Source organism: Pelecanus crispus, chromosome 9, assembly GCF_030463565.1.
Source record: "Pelecanus crispus isolate bPelCri1 chromosome 9, bPelCri1.pri, whole genome shotgun sequence".
NCBI classification, from domain to species: domain Eukaryota; kingdom Metazoa; phylum Chordata; class Aves; order Pelecaniformes; family Pelecanidae; genus Pelecanus; species Pelecanus crispus.
The window spans coordinates 30,387,661-30,405,485 of NC_134651.1; the positions used below are offsets into that span (position 1 = coordinate 30,387,661).

General features: G+C 43.1%; 2 protein-coding genes across 4 annotated transcripts in view; both read left to right on the forward strand.

Moving 5' to 3' along the window:
• Positions 1 to 2,592: 2,592 nt before the first annotated feature.
• On the forward strand, positions 2,593 to 10,852 carry RNF168 (ring finger protein 168). The gene is made up of 8 exons (XM_075716289.1): positions 2,593 to 2,628; positions 3,224 to 3,334; positions 3,882 to 4,225; positions 5,143 to 5,219; positions 6,740 to 6,916; positions 7,603 to 7,727; positions 8,025 to 8,112; positions 8,796 to 10,852. Exons 3-8 carry the CDS (start codon positions 3,925 to 3,927, stop codon positions 9,858 to 9,860), a joined length of 1,833 nt encoding a protein of 610 aa, XP_075572404.1. The 5' UTR covers positions 2,593 to 2,628; positions 3,224 to 3,334; positions 3,882 to 3,924; the 3' UTR covers positions 9,861 to 10,852.
• Positions 10,853 to 14,703: 3,851 nt separating this feature from the next.
• The window catches only part of UBXN7 (UBX domain protein 7), a 33,321-nt gene continuing 30,199 nt past the window's right edge, over positions 14,704 to 17,825 (forward strand). For all 3 annotated transcript variants that reach the window (XM_075716514.1, XM_075716515.1, XM_075716516.1), the window contains exon 1: positions 14,704 to 14,777. In XM_075716514.1, the coding sequence (XP_075572629.1) occupies positions 14,705 to 14,777 (73 nt within the window). In that variant the 5' untranslated portion in view covers position 14,704. The remainder of the gene's footprint in view (positions 14,778 to 17,825) is intronic.

Below are 17,825 nucleotides of genomic sequence, written 5' to 3' on the forward strand. Positions count from 1 at the left end.
CAGACAGTAACCAAAGCAGAAGAGGAAGACAGGTAGAGGGGGGAGCTACCGTTAGCAAAGCAATGGCATTCTTGGTCCTTCTCTTAAAACAACAGGCTTTAAAATACCATGGAGTATGCATGAAAGAAGGGAAAACTATTGGTAAATTATTTAATTTGTTGTTTATACAGTCTAAAGTTAACCTCTGCTTGTTTGGAGGGCTTTTTTGTGGGTTTTTTTAATTACTTTTTTAATGTCATCACCTGAAAGCTACTATGTATTTTGTCCTTATAAAAAAGTTCATCCAAAGATAAACAAAATAGGACCACAACAAACAAGATAAAGACCTTAATGCAGTGTTTAACACAGGAAGGTCACAATTCAGAATCCAATTCCCTAAACATTAGAACAAAACAATAATAATAGTAACAGAAGCAGTGGAGCAAACTGGGAACGAAGAAAGAGAGGCTAAAGAAAAAATGTAGGGTGTTGCCCATAATAAAATTTAGCGATGGCATGGTTTTTGTTGAACTCATACAGCCTGAAGTTCTGCCAGTATAATGCAAAGAAAAATCACAGAAGTCTATAAGGAGTAGCTGATGTTCTGCTAGTAGATCGCTTGTCAAGTACATAGTACCAAGATATTTGTTCAGTATTTAGGAAGGAACTTTGAATGATTCATATTTTGACAGCTTTGAGGTCCTCAGGATTCTTAAGAACACACCTTGATGTAAATCAGCTAACTGAGGCAAACTTGAAGAAAACTGTCTTTATGAAAACCATCGCTGGGAGGACAGAAGCCCAGCATACCCTACTTCTCAAGTTAAGAGCAGCAAATGGGTACAAAGCATAAATACTTGCATTCCCTCATACTTCGTCCCTAAACACAGTAAGATCTTTAAAACTGGGCGGTTTTCTTAAGCAAAAGTGGAGTGGCTCAAACTCAAAAACTCATCTTTAGGATTATAATTTAAGAGTAACAAAGATGCACCTTTGGTTTTTTGCTTTGTTTTTTTTTTTAATGCAGAAAAATGCAACAGATACTAAGTAATTAAAAAGCAGCTAATAAATACCAGCTACGTAGCCATTTTCTTATTGCTCTTTCATTAAGGTCTTTTTATCACACAGTTGTTCTGTGGAAGGAGAGTCCTATAAAAGAGAAAACCAGGGCAGGACGAGCTGACAGGAGAAGAGAAACACTGTGGTTGGCTTGTTTATTATTTGCATCATTTTTAATCTGAGCAAGAATGAGAAGTTCTGCTCAATGTCAAATGAAAATGGTTCAAAAGATCATAATAATACAAGTAAAAGCACAGATCACCTCAAAATATATTAGAGAAAAAAACTGCGCCACAAATCTTGCACCTGTATTTACAAGTTATAAGACCTCTGCAGCAGGGAATGGCCAAAAAGACCTGGGCTATGTCAAAAAAAACTGAATTTCTAGTGATGTGTGTTCTCATACAGCTTGGGAGGAGTCTCAGATGGGGTCTGGGGCCATTCATAGTGCAACATAAGTGTCATCTACTGTCACAGCAGAAAGCACCACTGTTCATGTCCAACTCCTTATGAAATGCCCTTGTTTTCCATCCCTCAGAGTAGAAACAAAGCTGCAGACCTTGGAGGCTCAGTTCACAGACCTGGACTCAAGCTTGCAGAAGCTGGCACACAAGTTTGAGCTGCAGGCCGAGATGCTGGAGAAGGAGATGAGCCAGGACGCCCCATGGACACGGGCACGAGGGGAGAGGTGAGCAGAAGGGAGGGATGGGTCAGTCCTCGTCCTGCCCGCACAGGCGACGCTGGTGACACCGTGGGTACGCTCCAACTGGAGGCTGTGCAACCCGTACTAACATATTTACCTCTCCCAGTCGGGATTGCTATTTACTGCAGAAGTGGGCAATATGAGGAAAAAGTACGGTTCCTTTGATAGTTGTTTCTTCAAAAAATAAAACCAACCACTCAAGTCTACTTAATACTTGTGTGGTTTAAAACCAGCCATGCCACTTCCAAGATCGCAGGGACATCAAGTCTGCTAGCATAACTCTGTCCCACAGTAAATGAAGGAGAAAAAAAAAAAACAAACCCAACTCATTAACACTATGACTACTCTCTCCAATTAAATGAGGCCAGAAGATTCGCACTTTTAGCACCCAGGCCAGGCTTTGTTAACGCATATATTTAGCCTGTCTTCCGCGCGAGAGTTTCTGGAGCGGCTCCTGCTTTCTGCGCGCCCAGGGACACAGGCTCTAGCCAGGCTGCCTTTCAGCAAGATCCGCCGGTAACTACTCATGGCTGAAATACTCGCTCAGACAGTACAACTGCAGCGCCGCAGGCAGCGGGACGCGCGGCCCAGGGCGGGCGCCGGGGGCTGTGCGAGGCGGAGGCGAGCCGTTAGCGCCGGGGCGGGCCCGCCTCCCCCCGCCTGCCCCCCCTGAGGGCCCTCGGTCTCTGTCTCCCGGCAGGCTCGGCTCGGAGGAGGAGGAGGAGGAGGAGGAGGAGCGACCGGCCGGAGGGCGGGAGAAGCTCGTCAGCGAGAGACGGGGCGGGGCGAGCGGGCAGCACCACGGCGGCGGCCATTGCGGGAGAACGCGGCCTTGCCTGCCGCCGGGCCCCAGGGCCGCCGCGCCCCCGCCGCGGAGCTGCAGCCCGGTGCGTGCTGACTCCTTGCTTTGACCGCTCGGGGACCGGGGGTATGCGGGGCTGGGGGGGCGGGGGGCCCGGCGGGCCCGGCCTCTTCCCGCTGGCGCGTTTGTAGCGATGGAGCGGCGTCCCTGTGTGCCGGGCCCCGGCGATGGGATGTGGGGCTGCCCCGCCGCCCTGCCCTCGCCTTCTCTGGGCATCCACATCTTCGGGGCTTAGTAAGCGTTATTTTTTCTGTCTATATACACATTGAAATTAGTCCAGAACAGGTATACGTAGACTTACTACGTCTTTTTAACAAACCACCTGTAAAACTGCGTGTGTCCATGTTATCTAGGATCCTTTTTTTTTTTTTAAAAAAAAAGGGTTTGGTTTTATCAACAAAGGGGGAGCAGAAGCAATAAAACCCAACTTAAAGTATATCTGTCTCCATGTCAAGTTCCTGTGTGACTGAAATTGTAGCCTTTTTTTCAGAAGGACCTCCTGTCTTTGTGAAGCTGGCTGTTTTTAAGAAGCTTGTGAGAACTTTCTTAAGTTCCTGTAACTTAAAAACCAGTATTTTTATCCTTTTTGCTCTATGTGTCTTCTATTTTCTGTTCCACAGTATTTCTGGGCCAAGTGAAAAAATTCTGTGAGGAGGGTTGGTGATAGAAGGGCTAGATGATGCCCACCATTTTAAGCTGTACGAGAAGATGCTGAAATACTGAATGCATTGGTTAGTTCTTTGCTTATATTAATAAACAGTATTTTGACTTTTTAGTCCCAGCTTAAGCAAATGAATGAGGAAGAATCTCCTCTCCTCTGATGCATGGGGATGTTGTATTTTACCTGAGAACATGCTGGAACCAAGTCCGTACCAGAAGCAGCTTTTGAAGGATGAGCATATACTGAAAAATTGACTGAATCCGTAACATATCCACCAAATGTGAGCATAGCTTATCACTGATAGAGAGTAAATGCTGGAAGAACTCTTACCTTCTTTCCCCCCTCTCCTTGCCACCTCCTTGATATCCCTGAAGCACCTGTTACAACTCACAGGAAACTGCGGTAGGAAAACCAGCTACAGTTTCTGCGTGACTTCTGGAAAGACCTGTGTCTTCCTCTGAAAGTCAAGAATCTCTTGGATTGTGAGCAAAAGCAACAACTTAAGCAGACTTCTTAAATCCACTAATGCTTTCATAAAGTAGCTGTAAAACTGAGCATTTTCTATTTTCTTTTACATTCATTATGGGAAGTATAATACATGTTTCTTTTGCTTTCAGGTACTGATGTTGTACTAGTCTTGCTCCTCTACTTCAAGTCAGCATGTCAAAGAAATCGGAGGCTCCGCTTTCCTTGTCTGACTGCCTCTGCCAAATTTGCATGGAGATCTTTGTGGAGCCAGTGACTCTGCCATGCAACCATACCCTCTGTAATTCTTGTTTCCAGCTGACTGTTGAAAAGGCCAGTCTTTGTTGCCCTTTTTGTCGGCGTCGAGTCTCTTCTTGGGCACGATATAATGCCCGGAGAAATACTCTTATCAACTGGGAACTCTGGGAGAAGATTCAGAAGAATTACCCGAAGGAGTGTGAGCGTAGGATTAACGGACAGGATTTGGAAGAGGAAAGTAAGTAAAATGTCACTTGTCCTGGGATGTGTCTGCCTTACCAAAATAATTACCGTTGGTGGACTTTGGATGTTGTGAAATAAGAAACTGTGCATAGACAGGCTGTGTTACTGCCAGAAAAGGTAGCGGCAGAGCTCTCCTGTGAAAGGGACTTGTAACGTAGAGAAAAGGCCATCCGTGCCTTTTTTTTGTTTGTAGTACAGAGGGTAAGTTATATTGTCTGAACATATAAGTGGATATTTGTTCATGCATTTTGCACAAAGCATTGGTGTATGGCTGCCTCTCCTTGCAAAGGCAGTAATTCATTACTGGTACAACTTCAGCTGTAAAATCTGTAAGTGGAGTATTTGCGTGTATGTATGTTTGTTTATCAAGTAAGTGAAGTGGTTAAAAGTTTTTTCAACTCTTAGATGCTGTTAATTAGTTTGATCAGAAATTCCAGGGCTTCAGTCCATGCAGGAGTCTCTGAGCCTAAAATCGTGGTGTCAGAGAAAATGAAGTGAAATTTGATTAACTCTTTGAAGAATTTTGGGTTATTTTAATTTTGTAAGCTCTGTTGGGAGAGGCTAATTGGTAGGTTGGCTCTGTGATGTGTTGTCCACTTGCAGTATTATGAAGGCTTTTTAATCACAAAAAGCAAAGGACATAAGTTATGGTCAGCATATTTATTTGCTGTATATACAGTGCTTGGACAACACTGACTGTTCTTGCCACTCTGCAACACAGTGCTCACTGTGCTTTTTTTTTTTTTTTTTTAATTGCTTTGTAACACAAAGTGCTTTTTTTCACAGCACTTGATTTAAGTCAAATCATTCCTGTGACAGGGTGTGGAAGTGATCTTTTGTTAAAATCTTTCACTATTGACTGTCATGATCTTGCTTTGTTCCTTGCTTCTTTTTTTCCTTCCTCTCATTTAGTCTATGTCCCACATCCGCAACACCAACTGAGCAAGCCTGGGGAACTGAGGCAGGAATATGAAGCAGAGATCAGCAAGGTAAGTCTAAAAACATAGTTAAAAACATAAATGCTTTGTAGCTATTTTAATTGTTCCCATAAACAGCTGTCATGTTATTTATTGAAAAAGAAAGATACTTTAAAAGGTATTGCTGCTGCAAGAACATACTGGTCATTCCTGAAGCATGAATTAAATTTTTATCCTTTATGGAGGAGGAGAGACTTCCTTGTGTTTGACATGAGGCAACATTTCTCAAGCAGGTCTCTTAGTCAATACCTCGTATTTCCAAAAAATCTGCAGAAGAGTTCTTTCAGGGTTAGAGTGTCACCCTTTCACTATCTGCATCCCTGCCCACGCATACTAAAATGTCTTTTATAGGTCCTCAGATACACATAAAGTATTTCGGACTAGCAAATGTAAAAATTTGGAATTGTTTTGGCTTTGGTCTTGTACTTGCCTTCTTGATTTCCCTCCCTAAGTAACATACCACAATTAGATGAACTTGCGTAATGAACATGCAGCAGTTTTTTTCCTATTTGCTTGCTCCCTGTGTTATCTGTGTTCATTTGAAAATCAGGAAGTATTTTCAAGAAATCTTAATACTCGTCTAAGGATCTGAAGGATACTCCTTCCTTCAATTCAGACACAGTAGTAGTAAGAATTATAGTTGGAAGTAGTATCAGAATGCTCCTCTCCCTGACAGCCCTGTTGCTGGTTGTTGCAAGAGCAGGGGGAGTACATGAGACAGAGGACTGTGGGATTTGCTTTTATGGTAGTTATGGGGTACGGTTGATTGGTGGCAATAGTATTGATGGTTAATAGAGATGGTGCCAGTGTCGGGTGCCAATCATAAGTCATTGATACATAATTTGAAACAGACTTAGCATAGCTTGTGTAGTATTACAGGTTGACACTCTTCTCTAGAGCAAATTTCCAAATTCCATTACCCAGTTAAGAAAGCTTTATTCATTCTTGAAGTACTTTGCTGTCCTTGTGGGGTTACTGATAACTGATTTACCAAGAGTGGATGTCTGCCATAAAGAAGGCAGATTTAAAATTCTTGGTCTGCTGCTTTGGGTTTTTTTGTGTTTCAAGAGAGCAGAAAGACTCAGATGCGCTGTCTTTTTGGCATCTTGTGCTAATATTGATGTTACGGTAATATAAGCAGGTTGAGAAAATGACGTGGTCTAGCTGGCATTCAGCCTTATAAAGAATCTAATTTGAGTTTCTCTGTGATCCATGTATTTGGATATCTTAGGTTTTGTTACTAACATTTTTCAAAGGTGAGTAAATTAATTTTAACCTTGCATGCTAGCACGGTTAATGGTGTAGTCTTACAGAAACCAAAAGGTAGGTCAATGTTATCAAACTGAAGACTCTACACATGGTATCAGTTTGATTCTTATCTTTGGAGAGTTGTGTAGTTAAATAGTGGCTTTGAAGTGTGCAGAGTGTCTTTGTGAATAGTGGATCATTAACATTCAAGAAGCATCAGCTGAGAGGTTCTGGTGTAAAGTGTAGTCTTACAGTAGTAACCTTTACAAAAACACCTTTTTTAGGTGGAGGCAGAAAGGCGAGCGCATGAACAAGAGGAGAACAAGGCAAGTGAGGAATACATTCAACAGCTTCTAGCAGAAGAGGAGGAGGAACACAGATTGGCAGAAGAGAGATGGAGGGAGATGGAGAAACAGCTGAAGCAAGATGAAGAGTTGGCCTGGCAGCTGAGTAACAGTCTGGTGAGTTAGGACCAAAGGAGACAGTAGAAAATGTTGATATAGTGCAAGCAAGTTAGACTTTTCAGAACAAAAGTTAAAACTTGGAATAGTTTAAATCTATTTTAATTGTAGTTGGAAGCTGTTGTCAGCCCCCAGTACTTTAGATCCTTGATTGACTGTTAACTTTTGAAGAACCAATGGGAGGGTGAAATACCCCAAACATTTCTACCTGTGTAATAGGCACTTGAAATGTATGCTGGATGTTTTCATTGTGAAACATTTGAAAATACTGGTTTTCTTCTGAATGCTTCCTTTCCCCATGAGTTTAAAAATACTTCTTTGGAAGAAATTGATGTCTGTAACCTGTACTGACAAAAGGAACATATGATGAAAGCTTACCTTATGTTTTGAGGTTGGTTGGTTGGTTTGTTTTGGGGTTTTGGCTGGTTGTTTTTTACTACCTGCTAATAGTAATGATGAAACCTGTATACTTAATTTGAGCAAAACCTCTTGTCCCTTAATACCAGATACAGGAAAGTGTACAGAACATGTAACGTTTCTTTTCTATAACTATCCATTACTTACAGTTCTAGATTCTTCGGACAAAAGTAACTAATTCTGCAGCAGAAACAAAGTAGTTCTCTGGGTTTTCTCCAGTTTGTGTTGTATTTTGTTTTATATAATGCTATTTTTACTTGTCATCAAAGAATGACGATTCCAAAGGACATGTGCTCAGCAGTCCTTCACCAGCAGGCAGTCTGTCATCTGAAACATCCCCAGCTAATTTGTGCAAGATGAAGAACAAAGCAAGCAACTCTGGAGACATTCAGAAGTAAGTAATACAAGTTTTTCTTCTGTAATTATTGGTCTGTTTCTCGGTATAGTGTCCCTCTGCTCCGTTTGCTTTCTTGGAATCCTGTAGTCAAACTTCCCCAGATAATTTGGGGCAAATGTAAACTGTTGAATGTTAAAACATCTCCTCATAGGATAATATGGAGGAGAAGGGAAACACTTGCCTGTCTTTTCGTTTTGTTTGTCAGAATGAACCTGAAGATCTTGATTAATGCAAAGGACTGACAATTCAAGAAAAGAAAGTTTAAAAAGGTGTACTTTTTTTTTTTCCTTTAAGGTATCTGTTTCCAAATCTTCATCATACATTGGGATCAGCATCATTCTCGAGGACAACAAAAAGAGGCAGGAGTGACTCTGGCTCTGTGGTAACTAGAATCATTTTGTTATAAATCTCAGTATTAGTAATTATGGGTTATTTTCCCCTTGCCTATAGGATTGCCAATCCTATATTCCCCTTGCACATCAGCACTGGGCAGTTTATCTTGCCCTTTGTGAACTGCCTTCAGTATTCATGATTCCTCAAAGTGGAAAGGGAAGAAACCATGCTTGACAGTCTGTAGATGCACACCTACGGCTTACTTCAATAGTTACCTTGTGTAGCCTTACAAGTACCTAACCTGAACATCTTCAGTGAGCTCTGGGTTGCAACTGATGGCGTATAAAACTAAAATGATGGTTCTGGAGCTCACTGGAGGAGGTTGCACTCTGATTTTCATCCTTCCATATATCTCTCTGTCTGATCTGATCTTTCCTGTTAGGCTCCTAAAGAAGATGAGCAGGCTAATACCTTGAACAGTTGATTTGAGTCATTGATAAGAGGAGAATGCTGCAGTTGTATTTTCAGTCCTTTAGCTAGGCTTCTGTAGGTTGATTTAAATATTATTATTAAACAATTATGTTTGTTTGGTTTTTTTAAAGAGAAGAATCCAAATTAATATCCCAGAGTAGTTATGAGCAGTGCGGCTATGAGAAGTGAGATTTGCATTTTATTCACTCCCATTGGCTTTTGATAAATTTACTTTATTAGTAGTCTCTGCCTTTTCTTCAGGAGACCAACAGCAATGAAGGTGGCAGTTCTGCGTGGCAAGATGAGCAAGAGGAAATGCCAACACTCTCTCCACAGCTGACTGGTGTGATTAAAGATGCCAGTGCTAAGGATTCGTTTTTGGAATCATGCATGAACTATTTCAGTGCCTCGGCTTCAGGGGAAACTGCTGCTGTCAAGCAGGAAAAAACACCAGGACCAAATTGTCTAGGAGACAAAGTTCCAGATGTGCTTCATGAAATTGCAAAAGGGGAAGGGTCTAGAACAGTTCTTCGTAGATCCAAAGGAGATGATGGAATTGAGTTGGACAGTGACAGTCTAACACATGTAGAAAGCTTAAACCTTGAAAACTCTGCTGAAACTTGTACCAGTATTCAGTCAGCAACAAATTCCGTGATGTCTGACAGCAGAACTGTAATAGGTGATCTCATGAAGGTGGCTGGACACTCACATGAAGAGAAGCCAGAGAGACTGCAGAACACTAAGGAGACTCCAAAAAGAAAGTCGCTGGAGCTGCCAGCTGAAGCAGTGGTTGACTTGTATGTGCTTGATAAGAGGAGAAGAACTTTTCCAGAAAGTTTAGAGGACCAAGGGGAGCAGATAAATGATTTTAACTTGCAAATGCAGAAAGCCTTTGAGCAGGAGTTCTATGAAAGACGTATGCAAGAGGAACAGGACAGGCTTCTGGCTCTGCAGCTACAAAAACAGATCAACAAGGAGGAAAGGACACTTAATCGACAAAAGGGCTCTCCAGACGAGTACCTTCTTCGCACCAAACCACCTCAGTCTGTGAAAGACTCTCCTGCTAGAAAGAGAAGTTCTAAGATGGCAAAAGACTCAAAGGTGCCAAAAAAACAGGCTGAAACAAATCACCGCAGGACTTGGAAAGCTTCTTGCAATGAAAACTGGCAATCCCCTACCAGAGTCCGTATGAAATCGCCCAGCATCAAGGGAGGAAAAGTTTTGAATTGTGTGGTTAATACTAGTGATGCAAATGATATTTGTTCACTACCTAAGAATAAGCAAAAGACAATCCTTCAGATGTTTAAAAGCTCTGTTGTGGAGTAGATCAACAGAACCACAGATACACAGTGGAATGAGAATTAAAACCATGGTAATGCTTTCTCCTGTGTTAGGCAAAGCTTCCTGTTAACAGTTTTAAAGTTGTTGGTTTTGAGGGGCATTGCTTTGAGTCACAAAGTTGTGTATTCTGAGAAGTTTTAGTAACGTATGCCCCTAAACTTTAAAAGATTATAATTGGTCTTTTCTTGACTACAGCTTATTTTCTAGCACTTGCATTTACATAATTTTGAATGTGAATACTGTTAATGTTTAAAACCAAAAATAATTGATGATCTTATCTTAAAATGAGAATTTGGAGCCTTTTGTGGAAAGGATGCACATTCCACCAAGGAAACAAGCAAAAAAATGGCTCTGTATTTCCAGTTGTTTGCCAACTGCAAGGTTGAAGCTTTACTCAGCACAACCACTGTTCTGTTAGCCTAAATCCCAGTAACATGCTTCAGTTTATTTGTTGAATTGCCTTGTTCACACGACAGTTAACAAGAATATAACCGGACAGCTGGTCTTGCAGACACATTCTTTCCTGCTCCCTCTCATATACTAACTCCTTTCTTAGACAAAGAGGGAAAAACCAGGTCATTTTCCCACTGCCAGAGCCAAGGATCTTTCATAGATGCCAACAGTGTAAGTGGTTGTGGGCTTGTATTTGCCTCTGTTCATAGAGGTAATTTCTGCAGATCTGACTCTCAGCTGTCGTTAGGAAAAAGATACTTTTGGTTTCTTATTGCTGGTGTTCTACAACTTCATTCTTGTAAGACAGTATTACCTATATTTAGTGGTATTTAATTTTCATACTTAAACTGGTTTGAATGCAATTAAAAACACATAATACTAAAAAAAGTTAGTCCAGAAGACAGTTACGATGGAGAAAGTTAAACCAAAAGGGGGAAAAGCAACTGAAAACTGGAGTTGTCAATAATGATGTAACTATAATTAAAGATTCACATAACTACTATGCCTGGCTGTAACTGTCCCCCCCCCCCATTTTTAGAGGGACTATCAAACACTGTCTTCCAGTTGGGTTTGAAACTAATATCATTCAAAAGAATTACAATTTAGACATGTGGGGAAGTTGAGGCTGGTAAGGAGTTGACCAGCTGCTACTTGGTAGAGGAAGTATTCTTGCTAGATTGTTTTATCTATTGGTATTATGAAACCATCTTTTGGCCTTTCTTTGCTTGTAATGAGATACTTTTCTACTGTACATGTCTGAAAGAGAGCAAAGCACCAATCTACATTGCTAAAGTATGTGCTAATCACTAAAGTTTGCAAATGTTTTAAATGTGTACCTTTTTTGAACCTCATTGATGATTGACAGACTTTAACTCAGTTCTGGAAATTTGTAACAAAATACTTCAAAGCAGTATCTTCTGATGTTTTAAGTTTAAAAAAAAAAAAAAACCCAAATGGAAATTTTATTGAAAGCATGAACAGCACACCAAGCCAAAAATGTGAACTGTTTTTTTTTTTTTCTTTGCTTGCATGTCTATTAATTGTGGGTTTCTCATAAATAAATAATCTATTCTAAGATGCTTTTTGAGAAAGTCACAACAGGTGACCAGTTGCAAGTCATTCACTGTTACTCTTGCTGCCTCAACCATTGTGCTGGAAGCCTTCCTTCGATATAGATCTGTTTCTGTTTAATCCTTACCTTTGTTTGGGTTGTTTTCTGTCTTACCCAGGCAGTTAAGTATAATCCTTCATTAATTAAAGTGTTCTTTAAGGTAGAGATATTGACTGTTTTCATGCTAGTAACGCTACGCCTTTCCAGTCATGATAAGCATGTAAGAAGTAAACTCTGTTTTCAAAATAGATGAGGAGAAAGATTTTTTTTTTTTTTAAGTCTATTCAGCCTCATTTTACAATTAATTTCTGAAGTCTGATGTTTATTTTTAACTGGCTTGAAAGATGGTCCTTGTGCTGGCATGGAGCTTCTATTCCAAGATCACATCTCCCAGTGACTGCTGCCCATTCTCTGATTTATTGATATTTTGGTGCCATGGGTCATTTAGGATTTCAGAGCAGGTTGGAGATAGTTTGGAGTGGTGCAGGGAAGTTTCTGGCCTCTTCCCACATAGGTCACCCCTGCAGCCACCTGCTGCCAAAACCCTAAAGTTCATGCGTGATGCAGCTGTGTCTGCAGTTTGAGACACCTTGTTTCTATGGTCCCATCAGTACTGATGTACCCCTCTAAGGGGTTGGAATGTCTGCCCTGTTCCTCTCAATCACTGCCTTTACTGTCTAGCACCAAAAGAGTCTGAATCTCAAGTGTTTTGAATTGCTGCTATTCATATGTAATAAATAATCTTGCATGTATTAGATTAATTGCTGTATTTTTCTCAGATTAACCATCATTATACTCCAGTACAGCAGTGCTGGCTTTGGAGTTGCTTTTATGGCCAGGTCCTGATGTTTGATAGATGCTTGGTGAAAAAGGAAGGGAAGTATTGTGGTCATACAGGTGTATACCCAGATAAACACTAAAGAGCTGAGAAGAATGAAGCTAGAAATTAAATATATATCCCTCAACAGCCTTAATCTTCATTAAACTTAATCTACTGCTCATTGTTTTGGGGCTAGCTCTGTCCCTATAGCAGGCTGACACCAAGTGACATATACTCAGTCATAAGATAGGAGGCATTTTGTTTAAAAAACACAGTATGAGAGCTCACTAATTCAGCAGGATCATGCAGTCTAGCTGAGTACATCAACAACATGGAGTGAGCTGCTGCCAGTGACAGGGTTCTTATGCTTGTGCTAGCTTTGGTACTCAAGGACTCTCCGCAATCTAATTCCAGATGTCAAAGGGGTAGGGGAAGCATCAAGGGGGGGGACAAGACAAGGGAGAATTTCCCTTTCGGGCAGCAGTATGCCTTGTGCAACTAGCTCAGCTGCACATGAAGCCATGCCCCAGTATAGGGGATTGCTGCATTTAACACCAGTTCTGTTCCCTTTTCCTCCACAAGCTGTTTTGTGGATTCTTTCTTTTCCCTTTTAATGTGTTGGTTGTGTGTCTCTTCCATATAAGGTTTATGAAATGCACTAAATTAGTCCCAGTTAGAAGTTTGATAAGGGAGGTGGGGGAGCTTCTTGCATCTTACTCTTCAGTCTCACATGGACTTATTTCCTTGCCATGAACAGTAAATCCTGCTGCTGTGATTCCATTGAAAATAAATACAAAACTTGCAGAAATTAGCCATTTCAAAGGTCTAAATAGTACAGAAGTGTATTTTGCTGTGTGTGTATATATGGGGGGGCGTTAAAGTATTTGGGGCTATTTGTGTTTTTCCAATTTACTGGATTTTGTTCTCAGTGTAAGAATGACCTCTCACATAAAAATTTTTTAAGCAGAATGGAAAAAAAGACTAAAAAGTCAGTCATTAGCTAAAACCCAACCTTAACTGCAAAAGATACAAAACCTATAACCTATACCAGCCCAGTCCAGCAGCCTCATCCGAGGTGGGGTACTGCAAGCCCTCAGGTCCCAAAGATGATCGCATTGCTCACTGTGTTCATGGCATAACAATCCTCACCAGGCACCTTTTCAGCCTGTCCTTTTGGATTTTTCTTGTTGGAGAGTGGAGTTTGGCCACTGCTGAGTGCATTTTGGTTGCATTAGCACCCTGTTTCCATTGCTATGATCCGGGAACTTTGAAACAGGTGAAATCAGCTTTGACTGGTTTAATGGTGTTTGTGAAGCAAGAGTCTGTACATGCTGTCTGAACTGGTGTAACAGTTCACTGCTGCTCAAAAGGGTGAGCGCACCTGCCTTCAGCTAGCTCTAGTGGTTTATTTGTCCCCTATGTGACCAAGTTCAGCCCATCCAACGGCCAGGGAAAAAAAAAAGCAAGTACCAAAAAAACCAAATACTTTGACAGGCTTGGTTGCTTCTTTGAGAGCCAGAGCTGGTGCGGGGATGGGAGGTGGGGAGAGGAGCAAGAGGGGGAACGTACCTAGCTGTTTTCATGGCAGCAAGTGTTTAAATTGTCTTAGACTTGTAAGGAAACCTCTGCTTTCTGTGGTACTCGCTTTGGTTGACACTTGTTAATGACAAGGTGCTCTGCAGCACTCCAGCCTGCTGACAGTGTCGGCAGCAAGCCAGCCACATGCTGTGCTGTGTTGTAAAACAACTGAAAGTAGTAAAATGTTCCTTTTCTAGGGGCACAATTTCTGCAGGTAGCATAGGGATTGAAAACACCTGGCATGCTTGTTGTTGAGGCTGTTTTCTCTTCTAACTTTGAAGAACTGACAGCGAGAGTATCCGGACAGCAAGGGCTGCCCTGTAGTGAGCTCCCCTGACAGGAGCAGCCAGATGGTTTCTTGGCCACCTCAGGTTTCTTGGCCTCCTCCCTTGCAGCACGTGGCCACTGTACGTGCTTCCGCACGAGGGCAAAGGTCTGCCAGACCCCTTGCTTGGGCGTAGGCATCTGTGACGAGGTAAATCTGTGTGGAACCTCTGGCCTCGTGCCGCAAGCGTTTCAGTGTCACCTCGAAGGCCTCTGCTCCTCAAGTCCCGTGATTAATGAAAGCGGAGGGTCTGAAACGTAGGGGGGAAACTGTTGGCAGCGGCGATAGCATTTGAAAAGCTGCGGGGGCCGATGAGGCGGCGGGGCGGGCCGCGTTGCCACGGCAACTCGCGCCTCTCCGGGCCGCTGAGGCGACAGAGCGGGGCCGGCCGCGTTGCCACGGCAACTCCCGTCCCGCCCCGCCCGCGGCGGCCCGGCGAGGCGCCTCCCCGGCGGCCGGCAGAGGAAGGGCGTGGGCGGGTCCCGCGCCTGCGCAGAGCGCGCGGGTCGGCGGCGTGCGTGTTGTTGTGCGGCGGCGGCAAGATGGCGGCGCACGGGGGCTCTGCGGCCTCCTCGGCGCTGAAGGGGTTAATCCAGCAGTTCACCGCCATCACGGGTGAGGCACACGGAAGCCGGGGCCCGCCGAGCTTGGCCGAGGCCGCCGCCGCTGCGTGCTTAACGGGCGGTTCCCCTCCGGCCCCCGCCGCCGCGTCAGGGGGCGGCCGCCCCGGCGGGCCGGGGGCGGGAGGCCGGGCGGGAGGAGCGGGGCGCGGTGTGAGGCGCTGTGCGGGACGAGGCTGAGCCGCGCCGGCGGGCGGCTCCGGGCACGCTCCCCCCGTCTCCCGCGAAGCCCTCTCACCGCCGCCTTCGGCCTCCCTCGAGGGGAGAGGCGCTGGCGACGCCCGGGCCTGTCAGCGGGCGCGCTCCGGGGCCCGGCCCGCCGCGGCCGGTGGTGCCCGAGGCCCGGGCCGGGCACCCGCCGTGCCTCCGCCCTGTACGTTGTGGGGTGCCCCTCGCTTTTAGCGGCGGCTTGGAGGCGCCTCTCGGGTGTCCTCGGTTGGCCGAGATGCTCGGTGGTGCCCGTGCGTGTCCTCCCTCCCGGCGGTCTGGTCCGGTCCACCCGCGAACCGCGTCCTGCTTCTGCAACAAAGCTCACGGCCGAGAGGGACATTGGAGCTGAACCCCGAGTCCGCGTTAAAAAAAAAAAAAGTATATTAAAGTACAGTCAACTTACTGAGAATTTAGTTTGCTAACGAAAATAGAAAAGTGGCTTTTACATTGAAGTTTACAGCAGGTGATAATTCCCGCTTTAGTTTGTGTACTTTTGAGCGCTTGACCCACTTTGTGTTAGTCTGCTTCACAATAGTTCCCCCTTGCTTATGGCATTACATATCAAATACCAAAGGAGTGTTTAATAAAACACCTTTGGCTTTTTAGTTGCTATAAGTGAAACTGCTTTTAATTCAGTCACTCTAAACAGCTCAATTTCAGGTTGTGTCCCTGTACTCAGGCTTGGATGCACTCAAATCCCGAACAGGGATGTTGAGGGTGTTTAGTATGGTAGGGTACACTGGGAAATTATTGATCGCTTGGCTGTCCTTAAAGAAGCCTTTTAGAATAAATCCTCTGAATAAAAAGAACCTACACAAATATGTTTTCATTGTGGTATGTGCCTGCGTGTGCCTTGTGTTTTCTTTTTCAGTAGTGCCTGAGATATTTCCTAAAAGATGAACCAGAACAGGCGGAGTCACGCTAGTTTGCTCTTCCTGACAGCTTTTTGTGCTTATACAGATGGTTTATGTTAAACTTAAGAGCACCCCTCTTATGCTTGCAAAAAGAAAAAAAAGAACCTGCTGGGCTTCACCATCCACTATTAGAGTTTTGAAGTTTTGCTTTTCCATTTTAACAGAATTTAAGGTTTTATCTAAAAGCGCATTGTTACGGAGCTTGTCTTGCTGAAGCTGGCATGATTTGACAGGTACTGAGAAGCACACACCCTCAGTGGTTTGTGTTACCAGCTTTCAGCTTTGGGTTGTAAGTGTGTGAAATCATTCCTGTATGTGGGGAGAAGGCTGATTGAATACTGTACAGCGGTTTGATTCTCGCCTAGGTGATAGTGAGGAATGAGGAGAAATAGCCCCTGATATATTTTTCTTATCCAGATGGCAGAATTGTGTTTCTTTGCTCTCATCCAGAAAAGTATTGCTAAGAGAATGTAGCTCCTGTGTATCTTTACCAAAGAAACGATGGGATCTCTTTGAAATTTGCTTTCAGACTTAGCAAGTATTTAGTATTTTCTGTTTGTCAGCACAAGCACTGAAAACATTCATATGATGGCAGTTTCCTTAGGAGCAATGAAGAATCGATACAAGCACTTTGCATGTTGGTAACACTTTAAATAGCAGAGGGTTGAATATAATTTTTCTTCTAGTTCTTCTAAATGAATGACTTCGTGTGGCTGTACAGTGAGGTTGTAGGGTGGTGTGCATATTCCAAACCATACAGGTATTGTTTAGTTGCTACAGTTGACATTGAAATGAGCTGAAAATGCCAAAGAGCAGTTCATTTGAAGAATACGAACTTGATGCTCTTGCATCTTTTTTTTGATATGTCACTAGTTTTTATTTTGCGCTTTCTTCATCTCGATTAAGGACTTAAAATACAGCTGACTGCCATCTGAGTAAGCTTGTCATTGCAGGTTGTTTTTGTTGGAAAACCAGTTCCCTCGGTCAGTTTGGCTTTCTCTGTGATTTAATGTAATGGTGCCATTCAGTTTGGTTTTCTCCGTGATTTAATGTCATGGTGCAGATCATTTAGGACTGATTTGTCTTGCCAGTTTTGAAGTGTATTCTCTCTTATTAGTCTGTTCAAACTGGAACTTCTTGAGTCTTTCCCAGAAAATCTGAGAACCAAATGCATTTTGCCCAAACTGATGTTATCTGTGATTCTCATGCTGGGGAAAGTGTTTTCTTCATTTTGGTGACTTGCAGTGAACCTGATAAGAATTACTACAGATCCAAAAGCTACTCCCAAACTGGTTCAGCTGCATTTTGCCACTCTTTCTCCCTACCAGCCTTCCCATATGAAAATAAAGTCTTAGGCAGTCCACCACCTATAGAGACAGATGTAGTAGACATTTAAAGGGTTGGGTGCAGGAAAGCTTCCACTGATGAGGGTGCTTCTCTTGATGGTGTGGTTTTTGAGGAGAAGTTGGGAGGTAGAGGCTGACCCTCTGAGGAAAGAGTTACAAGTGATGCTAAGAACTAGTGTTTCATCCTGAGCAGCAAGAATAAGACTGGATTTAGTTGCACTTAGGAGAGATTTTAATAAATGTTAGTCATTATACAAATAACTGTGTAGACAAGTACTGTCTTCTCCCTCTTGGCTTTTTTCCCCCTCCTGTGTGAACTGAGCTTCTGCTGGTTTGTTTTGGCCTTTTAGCACAATCAGTAAAACAGAGTATCTTTTCTTCTGTCTCTCAATGTGTGTTATAAGTGGGTAAAAAACTCTAGCAGGTGATTTAGTATTCTCCCTGTTAAAATGTTAAGACAAGTTTTCTTTTTTTTTTTTTTTTGTGTATGTCTACTGGTGTTTGGAAAATTGTACCAGGAAAAGGTCTGACCTCTAGAAAAAAGGAAAAACCATGCTAAAACCCCTCAGATGG